General features: G+C 46.0%; 1 protein-coding gene across 1 annotated transcript in view; it reads right to left on the bottom strand.

The window, feature by feature from the left end:
* Adgrf1 (adhesion G protein-coupled receptor F1) overlaps positions 1–13,344 on the bottom strand; it is a 30,269-nt gene extending 16,925 nt beyond the window's left edge. The window contains exons 1-6 of the mRNA XM_042671939.1: positions 13,337–13,344; positions 5,428–5,604; positions 4,161–4,218; positions 2,368–2,511; positions 1,211–1,384; positions 411–511 (exon numbers count right to left, since the gene is read on the bottom strand). Coding sequence (XP_042527873.1) covers positions 411–511; positions 1,211–1,384; positions 2,368–2,511; positions 4,161–4,218; positions 5,428–5,496 — 546 coding nt within the window. The 5' untranslated portion in view covers positions 5,497–5,604; positions 13,337–13,344. The remainder of the gene's footprint in view (positions 1–410; positions 512–1,210; positions 1,385–2,367; positions 2,512–4,160; positions 4,219–5,427; positions 5,605–13,336) is intronic.
* Between the last annotated feature and the right edge of the window lie 1,796 nt (positions 13,345–15,140).

The following is a 15,140-nucleotide window of genomic DNA, read 5'->3' as shown; positions in this document are numbered from 1 at the left end:
GGCTAGGGATATGACTCCAGTGATAGAGTGTCGACTTTGCAAGCCCAGAGCCCTGAGTTCAAATACCAGTACTACGAGAGAAAAGAAATTTTCTTGATGAAACAAATCCCCAGTGCTGACAATTGATCCTCAGTCACAAATTTCTTAGAAATAAAAGTGAGAAAGCCACCCAGAGGTCTTCATATAGCATTCAGATAAATGAGCAATACCAAACACAAGCAAGCTAGAAAATCAACAAATACACTTTGCTAGAAAGAAAAATGCCTAATAAATGTCCATTGTAGTCATAGCAAATAACTTCTCTGTAGACAAATAATTAAGAAGCTGTATTAGTGATATATGCCGAATGGAAAAAATCTAGACTTGTGTTTAACAAACCATTTCTTATGTAGTAAGTAGAAAGTACTCACCTGACTTTCAATTCTATTTTTATAGTTGGTGTATACAGTAGAGGATGAATTCCAAAGATCATCTATAAATCTTTTGTTAATTTTGAAAGTGCCCCAAACCTCTATGGGAAACAGGAAAAAAAAATTGGCTTCAGACACAATACATTTCTAACTTGATGTTGTTAGCAGCACACAATCACAGGCATACAATATCTATCCAAAGTGGAATTCTTCCGTGCTGGGGTTCAAACCAAAGCTGTACACAGGCTAGGCAGGCAGTCCACCTCCCCACCACGCCCCCCCGGCCTCCAAAGTGGCCTTTCACGTCCTTGGATAATACATTTTCACCTGAAGAAAGCATGGGAAACATATATGAAAACAGAGTTTTCGGCTGTGGCAATGACGCGGTAAAGGAAGACACCCTTTCTAGTAGACAGACACATGACCGCTTGCGCGTGGATACAAAGGGACATCATTGCCCATGGAGAGGGGTGTGCACTACACTCTGAACTTCACACTGTCCTGAGTTGAAAAACCAACAGCCCCACTTGCTCATTGCAGCATGGGTAGGTGGCTCTCTGTGTGGATGAATCCTATGTATTCTTCATTGAGGGCCTAATCAGAACTCAAAGCTCCTTTACGCCCTTCCCAGTCCCCAGGGGGCTCCTGAGCGCCTACAGTACTGCACCTAGCATTCTCCCACGGCCTCTTTGTGTGGGCAGGGCTGGGGTTAGACCGCGGGGCCTGGCGCGGGCCTTCCTCTGTGTCTGGCTGAGGCAGGCCAGGCCCAGCCCAGGCGGACGCTCACACCCCTCCCTTACTTGCTCTCTCGCAGAAGTTGAGGCTGTGGCCCAGGCTGTTGCGGGGACACTGGCAGCTGGGGAGGGGCCCCGTCCTGCGAAGGCGGCAGTGCTGTGGGTCCAGACACGAGGGAGGAAACCAGGTGTAGCCATCCTCACAGAGACACCGGAGGACTCTGCTCTGCCGGCTGCAATCTGCACAGAGAGCAGAACGCCAAATCATGGAGTCTGTCCTCTACCCTCGCCGCTGCTGGGTGCTGATCCTGGGCTGGGACCTCCACTCTGAGCCAAGCGTGTCTCCTCGAAAACGGAAAGGGTGAGAGTGTGTCTGAAGAAGAGAAACAGACTCTGAGGTTGGTGTAGACAGTTCTCAAGGGAGGATAAAGAATGGATGAATGAGTGGCTAATGAAGAAAGAAATGGTCAACATCCTTTGATGATGTAAATCAATATGACGCTGAACTTTCCTCCTACTGCAGTCAAAATGGCGGTCAAGAACAACCAACAAATGCAGAGGAGGTGGTGGGGTGAGGGGCAGGTGGCGACTGCGGAAGGAACGCAGCCACTATGGAGTCCCTACACAGGCAGAACTCCCAAAGCGTCCTGCTCTACCACGTCCAGGCATCTCTGCAAAGGAATGTAAATCAACATACAGGGAGACAGCTGCACCCCCCTCTGGTTCACTCCATCTGAAATGATTCCCAGGAGGTGTATTTCTGTGACGTTCCTCCTGTGGTCTTCATACACTGAGGACCCTTGTTCAGAGCCACTGAACTCCTCCAAACTCAACTCCACCTCTGTGATCATTAGTGCTGTGTACCAGGTGTCTGCTTTCATCTTTCAGCCCTTAGCAGGGATGCCTATCCTGGCTTTATGTCGTTGGGCGGGGCCATAGATCAAGATCTGGCCAATGAAATGTGAGCAGGATCCTTCTGAAATCAAAGCATGGCAATTGCCTATGTGAAACATTCCAGCACTCTACTTCCTTTTGGCTCCAAATTTGTCCATTTGCGAAAGGCTCCAATTTATCAGAAGTGCTTTCTGTCAGCCTGTGATGGTGTGTCCCACAGAAAAGAAATCAAGTCTTTATTCTATGACCTCATTCACCCACAGTTTAGGTTTAACTGAACCTACCCACATTCCCCATTCCCATACCCAGTCCCCACAGGGCTGGCTTACATGTGGTGGCCTTCACCCTGATTATCTTCATCGGCTCATGTAGACAGGGTGATGGCGATTTCAAGAGCTTCAGAAAACTCTCCAAGTCTCTCTTCTCCTTGGAATCTTTGTAGGTCATTTGAAGCAGCAGCTCATACTCTCCACCTGGAGATACATACATACATACATACATACATACATATATATACATATAGAGAGATAGAGGGGAGAGAGGGAGGGAGTCAGAAGCCTCATTTATGACTGTGGGGATGGGAGGCAGTGTTTAGATTCAGCTTAGTGATCATTCACTGAATCGTGATGCTTGTTACTGGCTCTCACTCATCCAGGCGCTGACTGAAACATGAACATCCAGAGAAAACACAAGCAGACAGCTCCCATGAGCACCTGAGCTTTGTTCTCTCCTCTCTGCCAAGCCCATGTCTCCTGTGCCGTGGCCAACCAGCCTGAAGGGAACAGGCGAGGACATCCTATCTGCTCTCTCTTTCCTTCCTTCCCCAGCGCTGGTGTCCTTGAAGGGTCTCACATAGAAACCCCCAGTCTCACCATAGCCCAAGAGCTCTCTCTTATCCTGCCAAAAATCTTTGTTCCACTAACTAGTTGAGTTCCAGTGTTTGTGTGAAATACACACGCAAAACAAAACTAAACCTTGAGTCATTGTATATACTGTCCTCCAGTTGATTATTTTTGAAAACAAATAATCCTTCCTTCCCCAAGGACCAATCATCAGGACTTTGTGGTTCTGAGGTTCTCACTCTGCCTTTCTATCCCAGTTCTGTTCTTGCCCCTTGGGCCTTTGCATGGCCCAGTTCTAGAGCTAGAAATGACTAGGCTTGAGTCCCGTCTACAGCCTCCAGATCTGTGCTCTAATTTCACTCATTGTTAACTCATTGTTCACCATGGGCCCCAATCCAGAGGGCTAGGAGGAGGGCTTGAGTCACCTAAAGCTTGGGGCAGAGAGAAAAGATGAATCCTAAAAGCCATCTCTCACCAAAATCCATTTGGGAAACGTGTTCCAAGGTCCCAGAGCCCTCCATGGACGACCTCTTATCACTGCCCTCGCTCACGCCATCCGCTTTCTCCTTATGGGCTGGACCTCTGCCTTGGGAATTACCCCAAAAGGCGAGTAACAGGGTAACCCTGGCCGTACTGTCAGGGGATAATGGAGCCAGACGGACAAGGGTTAAATCCTGGCCCCTAGCTCTGTGCCTTCATTTCACTCCCTGTAAGGTTAAAAAAACATGGCCATCACACCTGACTCAGAGAGCCAGCACAGGGATTCCATCCATGCACTTAATCTACTGCACGACACAATAAACTCCCCTCGGGTTTTGTCACTTTTACTATCCAGTAGCAATATATCTATGGCATTCAAGGTTGAAATTTCTATTTCATTCTGTGGTGATGGCATTCCTAGTAGCGTGGTACTATCGATCCTACCCTAGTACAAATTCATTGCGCGGCTGAAAGGCTTTTGTGGACTGATCTAGGAACCTATTACCCTCCTGCATGGATTATTTTCTACCAGGGAATGCATTCTGCACTAGAAACGTCAGACCTGAATATTAGACCTGCAGACCTGCAGCCAACACCTGGCAGGTGGGGAGCAAGCTCCTACATCCTTGTTATGTCGTCTAACCCTTCCAAATGCCTTGCTCTGGGGACTTGCTATCATTCCACTTTTACAGATGTGGACAGTTTCACAGCTTGCCGAAGAGGACAGGAGCAGTCGGAACTGCTGGGAGCCCAGCCCTGTCCTGTGAGCACCAACGTTCCCCGGGCTAGTGAAGGCTCACCCGCAGGTTTTCTCTTATCCGCACCATGTGCCCCATTGCTCTTCATGCCACCGTTTCTCTGTTAAAACAGAAAAGAAGTGGAGTTGGGCTGAGAGCTTTGGAGGGTTGCGAATCGCCTGCTTGGTTGTCTCCCAGATGAACTGGAATCATTGAGCTGAACATGGCGGCGAGGGAGCTAGAAGAAAGGCTTCACCGACAAGGCTTTTGAGAGAAGACCTGAAGAAGATTAAGGAAGAAGAACAACCACAAAAGCGGACAGGCAGAAGAGGTAGATGCGGTACGGCGGCAGGAGAAAGCAGTTAGATCACCACGCTGCTGAGAGGAGAGGTCAGAAGGAGCGAGGAAGTGACATCCATCCCAGGGAAGGAAATGATGTCAGGGACTAGGAATGACGTCCAAGTCCCCAGGGCAGCAGGTGGCGTAGATCTTTATGGGCTATGGAAAGGGAATTTATTCTTTACTCCACTGCGATATGAAGACTTTTGAACAGAGGAAACACTTTTGTTGACTGTACAGAAATTCCCATCCCAAAGCCATGTTGAGATTCACCAAGCACAAAAGCAAGAAGAAAGTTGGGCTTATTGGAATAAACTAGTTCAGACATGAACACAGTGGGAAGCGCTGAAATTCTGTTGATCTTTAAAGACAAAGCCAAAAGAGCCGATACATGGTTCAGATCTATAACGTAAAAAAAGTCAACATGAAACGGTTGTTTTTTTTTCTTTTTGTTCAAGGATTTGGGGGTGCTCAGCTGGAGAGTACCAGCTCAAGGGGAACACATGGAGGAGAAATCTTGGGGAGAGATCTGAGATGGAAATTCACCCTTAAGAGCCATCCCTGTGGAGATAACACTGAAACCAGTACCCTGGGAAAAAGCACTGAGAAAGTGAAGATCAGGAGGAGACGTCTACAGCTGGCTGACGCCGACCCGTCTGCTTTTTCTGTGTCTCAAAGGTCACAGTAGAGGTGATACTGAGCTGGACAGGACCTCGAGATCCTCATTGCATGGTTCAGTCATCTGAACGCCAAAGAGGAGGGATGACGGAGCTAAGATGACCATAGATGAACATAGATGTTGGTGATGTTGAGTCAGGAACTCAGGATTAGGGTCGTTTGCTGGGCTATGGCTCCATGGCTAAGCACGGGGGCCTGGGCTTCCCTCACACATAACGAGTCTAGTTGCAGTTGCCTGAGGAGCAGATGTCAGCATGAGAGAGGGAAAGATGACAGAAGGTTGAATTGAAAAATGGGACGTTTGCCAACTCACCCCTAGGATGCCGCGCTGGGTGTCCACCAGAGTGAAGAAAGGAATGAGCCACAGCACCCCGGCTCTCATGTTTAGCAGCTGCTTTCCTCCACCCTGCACAGAACATAAACAGCCGAGTGCAGAGTCTGCGCCTGAACTGGCAGAGGGTTCCGTGGAGCTTCGGGCCTTTAACAAGCTCTGCAAGTGGACAGGGAGAGAGTCCATCATGACAGGGAGTGATGTGATGGCCCATCATGCACAAACCCTGGGCATTTCATTCTCCCCCACCTCCTGAACCTGCGACGCCAGTAATCCTGCTCCTAGTTACAATTAGATTTCTGTCCTCACAAAACCATTAGAAACCTCCTGTAGCCCTCTCTTGCCAGGTATTAAACTTGACCAAACACAGCCTCTTGCAGAATCGTGACTTGCCTTGCGTGGTAATGAGGTGCATTGAACATCGGCCTGTTCTCCCAGGAAACACAGACATTAAAACAGCCAAGGATTCTAAGAATCATAAACCTCAGGATGCATTTTGAGTGTTTAACCATAAAAATAACAATAAACCAATATAGCAAGTTTCCTTCTTTGGGGCTGACGTAATTCACAACGAATTGTTTTCAACCATCTGCTGGTGGCAAATAAATTGGACAAGGCTTAGCCCATAAACTCGGTCACAAGATGGCCATTTCTGCCAAGGTTATTTGGCGTCAAACAAAAATCACACTAAGTTTGAACTGGTCTGTCCAATGCAGCAGACACTCGCCACAGCTGGCTGAGTGTTGGTTGTAATTAAAATGAAGATGTCATTAGTCACACTCAGTGCATCTCTAGTGTTCAATAATCAATCATACATGGCTAGTGATTATGCTGGATAATGGTTACTTTATCACAGGACATTTGCATCATTGCTAAAAGTTTTATTAGGCAACATAGATAGAACTAGAATGGACAAACCCTATGGCTTTCCACAGGAAAAGTGTTTTTTTTTCCTTTCAGTAGCACTTGGGGTTTGAACTTAGGACTTGTTAGGAAGGCACTCTACCCTTTGAGCCATGCCCCCAGTCATACTTATTATTGAGCTGGCCTGGACTCCCTATTCACATTTCCCAGGTAGCTAGGGTGACAAACTCAAGTCACCACACCCAGCTAGTGGTGGAGATGACGTCTCGTGAACTTCTTGTCTGGCTTCAAACCATGATCCTTCCCACGCCCATCTCTCCAGTAGCTAGGATCATGATCCACTACACACAGGAACATTGTTTAAATGTGATTCACAAGCACAATAATCCACCACTGGAATAAGTACCCTTGCTTAGCAGTCTAGAGAGGAGATGGGCCATCCCTGACATCCTTACCTTGCTTTCTGGGTGAACTTCAAAATTCAAATGAACTCTGTTATCTGGGCCATCTGCCTGTACTGTGCTCTCTGAGCTAAAGAGAACACAATAGCATGAAGGACGGTGTATGGACTACTATTTCCCAGTGGACATATTGTTCAGGGGCATTCTGAAGAGCCATGAAAAATAGACAGCCTGGCACACACTACCAGGCCAGGGGTCCTGATGTCCACACCTTCTTGTGCCAAACACTCCTTCTAAACCTGTTGCTTTCAGCATCTTGCCATGACGGCCTGCGTTCCAGATCATTCTCCTGTGTTTTTCTTCCTAAAGCTTATCTGCTAATCAAGTCTATTGCCTCTGGCTGGGGACTTACGTTTTCCAAACATGATGAATAGCTGTCCCAAGAGAAAGGATTTTTCCCCCAAACTTTTTTGAAGGGTATCATACAAAGAAATAGATGGAATACAATGTGGGCAACATGAGGAGACTCTGTCACAAAAACAAACAAAAAGAAACAGCGCTCTCTCTGTCTCTCTCTCTGTCTCTCTCTGTCTCTCTGTATCTGTCTCTCTGTCTTTCTCTGTCTCTCTCCCTCTCTCTCTTTCACACACAAACACACACCCTTCTGTCTCTGAAGGAAAGTATCCCTAGAGATACCAAAATCTACAGCTGCTCAAAGCCCTTCTGTCAGGAGGAACAGGATTGGCCTATAACCTTTATCTATGTTTCTGAATGCATCAGATCATGCCTAGATGAGCTGGAAGACCTGATGCAACACAAGCGTATCACCTAGATAGGTGTTACACCAGCTCTTGTTTAGGATAAGGAAGGAAAGCCTATGCAGGCTCAGTGCAGCCCGGTGGGATTCATGACCCAGGATCCATGGGCCCAGGATGTCTGCGTTTTATCGCATATGTACACAACAGTGTGAATACACACACACACACACACACACACACACACACACACACACACACACACACGAACGCATGGATTGAAACTCCTCCCTCGGATGTGCCCTGGGTGCTTTCCATTGGCTTTTATTAAGTTTTTACTAGTTAATTGTCAAGCCTAACTTAATTGAGGTCACAATGCTGGTGTGCAGGGCATGCGCGTGGAGAGGACTTGAGTGCCTCCAGTCCATTTCCTTTCGTCTTTTTCTTCATCTGTTGGGATGATTTATTTAAGTTTGAATTCCCAGGCACAGTTTAGGCCATGGTTTGTGGCACTGGAGCTGTTAAATAGATGTCCCGATGCATTTGAGTGGTCCCCCCCTCCCTCTTCTTCCCTCCATCCCTCTCTGTTCCCCTCTCCCCTCCCTGCAGGGCCTGTTTCTAAATGAAGTGCCTAGCCCTTCCTAAGGATTTGATGGTTTCCCCCTACCTCCCACTCACTCCTTTAGAAATATCTTTCTCCTCTGTGTATTCCTCCTGACTCTGTAAATAGAGCTCGAAACAGCCTGGTGACACAGCTCCAGGCGTTGGGGGGAAGGCTTCGCAAAGACTTGTAGTCTTCTAATCCCTCTTCTTCCTGCCACACTGGAGGTGTTCACTAGGCTGTTCTTGCCCTTGCTAGAAGGTATGCTCTAACTTACAGAGGTTTAGACTGTTCTACAGACAAGTCATGGGCACACCGATTCAATAAAGAAGAGGAGGAGAAGAGGAGGAGAAAGCAAAGGAGGAAGAAGAGGAAGGAAGAGGAGGAGGAGGAAGAGGAGGAAAGGAAAGGAGAGGAAGGAGAGGAAAAAATAAACCATTAAGAAGCTGATTAGAAAATATAGATGTTTCTATCTCAGCCTAAATCTCCTCAATCTTGAACAAGTCAGGCCGAGGCATGGATATTATGATATTATTATACACACAATGCTCATGTCCAGGTGGGTGTTTCTAGGACAGGAGGAAAGATTTGCATAACTTAACTTGGTTCTGTGGTGGAAGTCCTAATTTGAGGCTTAAAAATCAGAGATCTTCCTTTGTCTCCTTAGTACTTACAATTCTCTTTGGGGTAGGGGTGGAAGACAGAACAAACTAAAGTGCTAAACACCTAGACAAATTAGAAGTTCAAGCAAATAATGAGTATGTTCTAATTTAGGTATAACGTATTTGGGATTTTGTTAGTAGTCAGAAATTCTTTGTCATTTACCTGAAATCAAAGCTCACAAAGTCTCCTTAATTTCACAACAACAACAAAACATCAAGGCAGGGAAGTCAAAGCAGGGGCTGTTGGTAAACAGTTCGCTGGCTCATGCCAAGCAGGACTGAGCCTAACTGATGGTTACCTGGTCATCTCAGCATCCCTCTGATTCCATTTCCCACTGGCCTTTACAGTCTTTTCTTGTGGGATTGTGCCCGAATTTCACTTCTGAAGCAGATTATTTTACAGCGCTTGAGCGCCAGCGCTGTGGAGACAGAGAGGCTCATCTTCCTGGTATAAAAGTATATTTTTATAGGAACTGGCTGAAGGGACTGAAGTGAGGACCTCAAAAAGCAAGAACATCAGAAACACTGCCTGCATGCTTGTGTGTGCGCGCACGCACAGCTGGAAGAGTTCTCTAAGCTGAAAGAGTTCTGATATCAAGCAATTATCAGGATCCCACATCCTTCCAGACAGGAAGTCATCGTGGTCACGTGACATGACCTGTCTCCATCACACCTTGCTCCAAAGCATCTGGAAACCGGTGATGTCTGACCCTCAGAGGTGCTGGCGCTGACTTCCATGGGAAGGCTTGCTCGTGGTGGGACCCCCCCACCACTTCCGTGAATTCATTCAAGTGAATTTGCTTCTGATAATCCCTGTCCTTCAGCTTACAACGAACAATAATTCAAACTTGCTATTCTATCTCTGGAGTCAGCCGGCCATTGTCTCCGGGCTGTTGGTTTTGTGTTGTGTTTTTTTCAGTTGGTATTTATGGACTCGCAATATCATTTATTTGCGTCAACATCTGTCTCTAGCCATAGCAGGGCTGGCTCACACCGATCCCCTCCAGCATTTTTTAGCAACAATCTAATCTTAGGCACAATTGAACTCTGGGCTGCTGCTTTTCTAGTTTCGGTATTTATGGGATTATGGGAGAGGGGGGAATTGACTCTATAAATAGAAGAAGGAGTTCCCAAGAGAACTGTTTCCTTTCTGTCTGTCATAATGTACACACACACACACACACACACACACACACACACACATACGCATGCATGCATGCACATGCACACACACACACATACACATTTCACCCACCTGCCTACACTCATTATTTAAGAGCAGGCCTCCACATAGGATCTAAAAACAAAAAAGGATGCTTCAAAGAGAATTAGGTGGAGAATCTATAAAAAACTATTTGATAAGTTTTTGATACTATTTCCATTGGGATTTGTCCTATAGGCCATTTTCTTAGACCACTTGCCTTTGAGACCACTTTCCTTGTGTTTCTGTAGGTAAGCAGAACAAAATAGGTAACACTGTTGAGAAAAATAGGTGGGAAAACCAAGGAAAGTCATATAAACTCTGTGTCTGGAGGCCTGGCACTGATGGCTTGTGGTTGTAATCCTTGCTACTCAGGAGACTGAGATATGAGAATCAAGGCTCCAAGACAGTCCAAGCAGAAAAATCTGTGAGATTCCACTCAAAAAATAAAAGGTGTACTGACAATGTGAGGACCTAGTTTAAACCCTGGTATTTGCACAAAAAATCATTTTTTTAGAGATTTGGTAAATTTTAGGAGTTAGACAAATAATGATAATAATTTGAAGTTATTTAAATTTTTGATAGATGTCTATAAATCCACATACTATGTGGTAAACATGTGTTTCATGTTTTTGTATGGATGTATGTATCAGCACATTAAGAAAAGACCTAGATGAATTAAATCCTAACCTTAACATGCGTCCCTTATCTGAGAAGACTTACAAAACAAACACAAAGCTCAGGGCTGTCAGTTTTCTCTTATAAATAAAAGGTAAGAAAAAAGTAAGTCCAGCCTTTTCTATTCAGATTCTTTTTCTATATGCCCACTTCCTACTTTCAATCTATAGATTAGCATTTGCCAGCCATCAAAATCTAAGTCTGAGAAGACTGAAACTTTTTAGCTGTCTTTACTCTTGTTTTCTTTTCAAACTGGTTATGAAATTCTTGACCATCTTTTGAGAACCTACTAAGAAGGAACCTCTTGGATTTAGAGGCACAAAGTTAAAAATTTTAAGTCTGAGGAGGATCACAAGAAAGACAACTTATCCACATCTTTTTCACAGAAAGTTTAGGAATCTGCTAAACTTTCATTTGTTCAACTCCTGTTTATCCAGAGCCTCCCATTTCTCAGGAATTGTGCGCAAATCCCTGGCTAGTAAAAACACAATAAAGTGGATTTTCAAGCCTTACAGCTCCATACATTAAGAAAAACTCTAAAAGCCATGATCCAGACCTACATTTGCAGACAAGCGGGTGGACTGGCAGGTCTCTTCGCTTCAGAATCCTTATTTAGTATTAAACTTTTCTTATGTTTCATTGAGTGGATGTCTTTTTTGACTCTGACTGTTAAACTAACCTTTTTTGACCCAAAGGCGAGATACGCTTTTATTTTAACCAACGCGTGTGTCTTTTGCTGTTCATTGCAGCTTTGGCTCAAGTGCACTTTTCAGGGTCCTGGTACCTCAGCCTAGCACAGCCCTGGTCCATTCTGCTTTGTTTCCTACAGGAGAAGTCAGGATGGGTTGTGGTGCTGAACTCGTGGTCCGGTCTGGTTCACTTCCCACAGAACAAAAATCCTACTGAATTCTGTTGTGAATGGCCTGGCTTCACAAGCAGCCTCTCACAATGAAGCTTTTCTCTAGTCACTCACAGTTGGTAGAGCAGGAGTTATCCCTACCTCTACCCCTAGCCTTTACTGGATGAAATGATGCCAAGTTCTTTCTTCTAACCAAGCCTTCAACATAGTAACTGGGCCTGAAATCAAGCCTCAGACTTTCCTCTCTTAACTGTACTTGATTAGAGTTGGAAAACACTTTCTCTTGAATTACTTTCTCTAAACAAAAGAAGTACCTGGGGTTGGGTATGGTGGTCCATGCTTGAAATTCTAGCTACTGCAGGAGGCAGAGATAGGAGGATCTCTGTTTGAAGTCAGTCCAGGAAAAACGTTAGCAAATGATCTGAAGTTCAATCCCCAGTACTGTCAGAATATAATCATAATAATCATGATAATAATACCAGGTTTATTCTGCAGGGCTAAGGTTGGAAAGGAGGCTGTACTACAGAGTATGTGTGAAAGGCTTTCATGGAAAATATAATCTGCTCAATACAAACTCACTTTATCCAAAACCTTGCAGGTGTGATTTGGTTCCACCCCCAACAAGCTGCTCTAATGTTCCAGATTTATAATAAACATCAGCTTGCTTCTACGCATCAAAGGAAACACCTACGCTCAGCTTTAATTTTTGTATTTCATTTTACAAAGAAGAAGTAAAAAAAAAAAAAAAAGAAGTTTTCTTAGACGTTAAAGGTTTTATTCTTTAAAACATACTGAAAGCAAAACAAAAGAAGTTAAAAAAAAAAAAAAACACCTCTACTTTCCGAGGTCTGTCAGTCTCTGGAGATGAGGAAGGAACACTAGGCCAGCTAACACGCATCAATGACATCCAATTGTACGTCTTTTGTGGCTTTAGGATCACGCTCATACCCCACCATCTTCCCATTCATCTCTTTCCTTTCCATGTTCTTTATCCAATGGACTATTCCTGAGAGAAGAATTGTACCAGTGAAATGCGGGGCTGTTTTCTACTTCTACCATATGTCTTTGTATCTCCATCCTCAGCATGCCAGAGTCTAGAATCCCATTGGCCATGGAACAGAGTCTCTGTGATCATCTCTGGCTGTAAGAGTTGCTGGCTCTCCAGCTCCAGTCTTCGTGTGAAAATAAACTTTACACTTTTTAGACATTGTTAGCCTATTACAGATCAGCAGTAACCATGAAATTGATTTTTTTTTGCCAGTCCTGGGCTTGAACTCAGGGCCTGGGCGCTGTCCCTGAGCTTGTTTTGATCAAGGCTAGCACTCCACCACTTGAGCTACAGCTCTACTTCTGGCTTTTTTTGAGGGGGGAGGGGGTAATTTATTGGTGCTAAGAGTCTCACAGATTTTTCCTGCCTAGCGTAGCTTTGAACCATAGTCTTCAGCTCTCAGCCGTCTGAGCAACTAAGATGACAGGCATGAGCCACCGGTGCCCAGCTTCAACTGGTTTTCTGGGTGAGGCCAGCTCAGTGGTGAGGTCAGCTCCCAGGCTGACAGGAAAGCCGCAGGCCTGCGCTGTCCTGGAGAGAGCCCCCTGCTTCTTACCCCATGTCTGGAGAGGAGGCCCAGCAACTCATCTCTATTACACAGTCAGCAAGTGACAGATGCCTGTCAGTCTCTGCACACCGCTTTCCAACTCTCTTCCTTTATGCAACCTTTCTCCAGGGAATGAGATCTTGACATCAGAATTTCCCCCCCAAGGCAAGAAGCAAACAAAGAAGCTCAGGCTGGGGTTGTGGGGGTGGCAGTACTGCTGGCCACCTCACTGGAAGGATCTGACCCGGCTTTGGCTGACCTGGGACTCGGCTTACCTGGGCCTCTTCTCTTCCCAGCACAGTGCGGGAGCCCTGGTCCAGTGTGCGGCCGCTCACTCGCCCCTCAGCAGAGCACCATGTGGGCACTGCTGGGCCCCACCCCAGGGCTGGCACCTGAACCAGGCCCTGATACCTCTGCAGCTCCGGCCACGGGTAATTTCCTCCCTGGGCACTGGTGCTAGGACACACCCACTGCCAGGAGGAAAAGAAAAATACCTTTCTACTACCCGCCTTCCCTCTCACAGTCACTGAGAGCACGGGACTCGACCTAGGAGCGTCTCTAAGCTCATGGAAGAGGAAGGCAAGGAAAACACTCTGGGAGACACAGACCCCCACTGCCCTACATGCGTCCTCTACGAAATACCCAGCTCCCCGTCCATCCCCTTGCTGTCTATCCCCTCCAACACCTGGACCACACCCCCAACGGCAGAAGGAATGCAGCTCTTTCTGAGCAATTCTTATGTAATAGCCGTGAGGGGGCTGGGGAAGTTCTTGGCAGGGTGGTAAGGTTTCCCCCTAACTTTCTCAGTCAAGGCTGTGAATCATTTTGGTACTTTCCCAGATCCAAGCACCTCACGGCTGGTTTGTTTGGTGGCGGGGAGGGGGGGGGGGAGGGGGACCCTGGCTAGAAACAGCAGGGCATGTGCACTAAAGGTGAATATCTCTGTGGTGTTTTTTTTCATCTTTAGGAAGCTTGGAGCTACTACAGATTGACTTCTTTAATAAAGATTGTCTAAGGAATCATCCAGTTGACAACTAGCAAGGGTTATGTCTTGTGCTGGCTCATAAATTCATTTTGGTCAGGGTAACTGAGGATGCAAGCCACAGGTCTAAGTCAGCCTGATAATGTTCCAGGCAGGAAAAGAGCGACAAGAACAGGTGATGAAAATATCCACGGGGATATTTAAAAAAGAGGAAAAGATTCCTTTAATGCAACCGGCTTATTAATTTCATTTTGCCCTCTTTAAGTATTCCGTATTTTGCAGATGCCATGAGGTAGCCTATAAAAACACACAACAACACGTCGATGGCTTGGGAAGGTGTTGATAACATAGGGCTCATAATTTGTTCATTCTTTGGGGTTGGAATGGGATCCTGATACTGAACAGGGCTAGGGCAGAAAGCAAGGGAGTCCACCAAAGCCAAGGTAGGGAGCTGAATGGGAGAAGGCTGGGGGTTGGGCAGAAGTTCTGTGGCTTACCTCCGCCTCCTTGTGCCACTGAAGCCCCTCAACTCCCTAGGGTACAGGGGCATGGCATTCAGAACCAATAGGAGCCGTACGACTGCTTGTTAGTCCAAAAGCCTCTTAGAAGGTACTAGAACATGAGGCCCACAGTAGACATCAATGATGGCACGAATTTCCTGGCTTGGGGGAGAACTGGGAATCTACAGCAATGAATACATTGAATCATTTGTAAATGCCAAACTTCATAGAAGGAAGCCATGGTATGCATGGAGTTTAGGTTGTTTCATAAACAAGGTGTCTTTTTGGAAGCTGTGACTCACCCCTAAGCCACTGACCTGTTGTGGTTTCTTCCTAAGAATCAACCTACGCAGCATTGAATTTCTCAATGCTTCCTGGTGTAGTTATGCTATTGGTAGCAGGACCAAGCCAAAAAAACAAAACAACAACAACTCAAAGAAAGCATCTGAGCGAGCGCTGTGGTAGCATTGGACACGTCGTTATGTCACAAAGCTAATATGGAAAGGCAGAGCCGGGGCAAGTTTTGTTCCTCCTGTTTGCTAGCCATATCCCACCTGCTCTCAGACACCACCCCCTAACCTGCCAAGCAAGAACAAG

This window comes from Dipodomys spectabilis, unplaced genomic scaffold (assembly GCF_019054845.1).
Source record: "Dipodomys spectabilis isolate Male_0828 unplaced genomic scaffold, ASM1905484v1 ptg000669l, whole genome shotgun sequence".
NCBI classification, from domain to species: domain Eukaryota; kingdom Metazoa; phylum Chordata; class Mammalia; order Rodentia; family Heteromyidae; genus Dipodomys; species Dipodomys spectabilis.
Note: the sequence above shows the minus strand (reverse complement) of the source record. Positions and strands in the feature narration are given on the sequence as shown.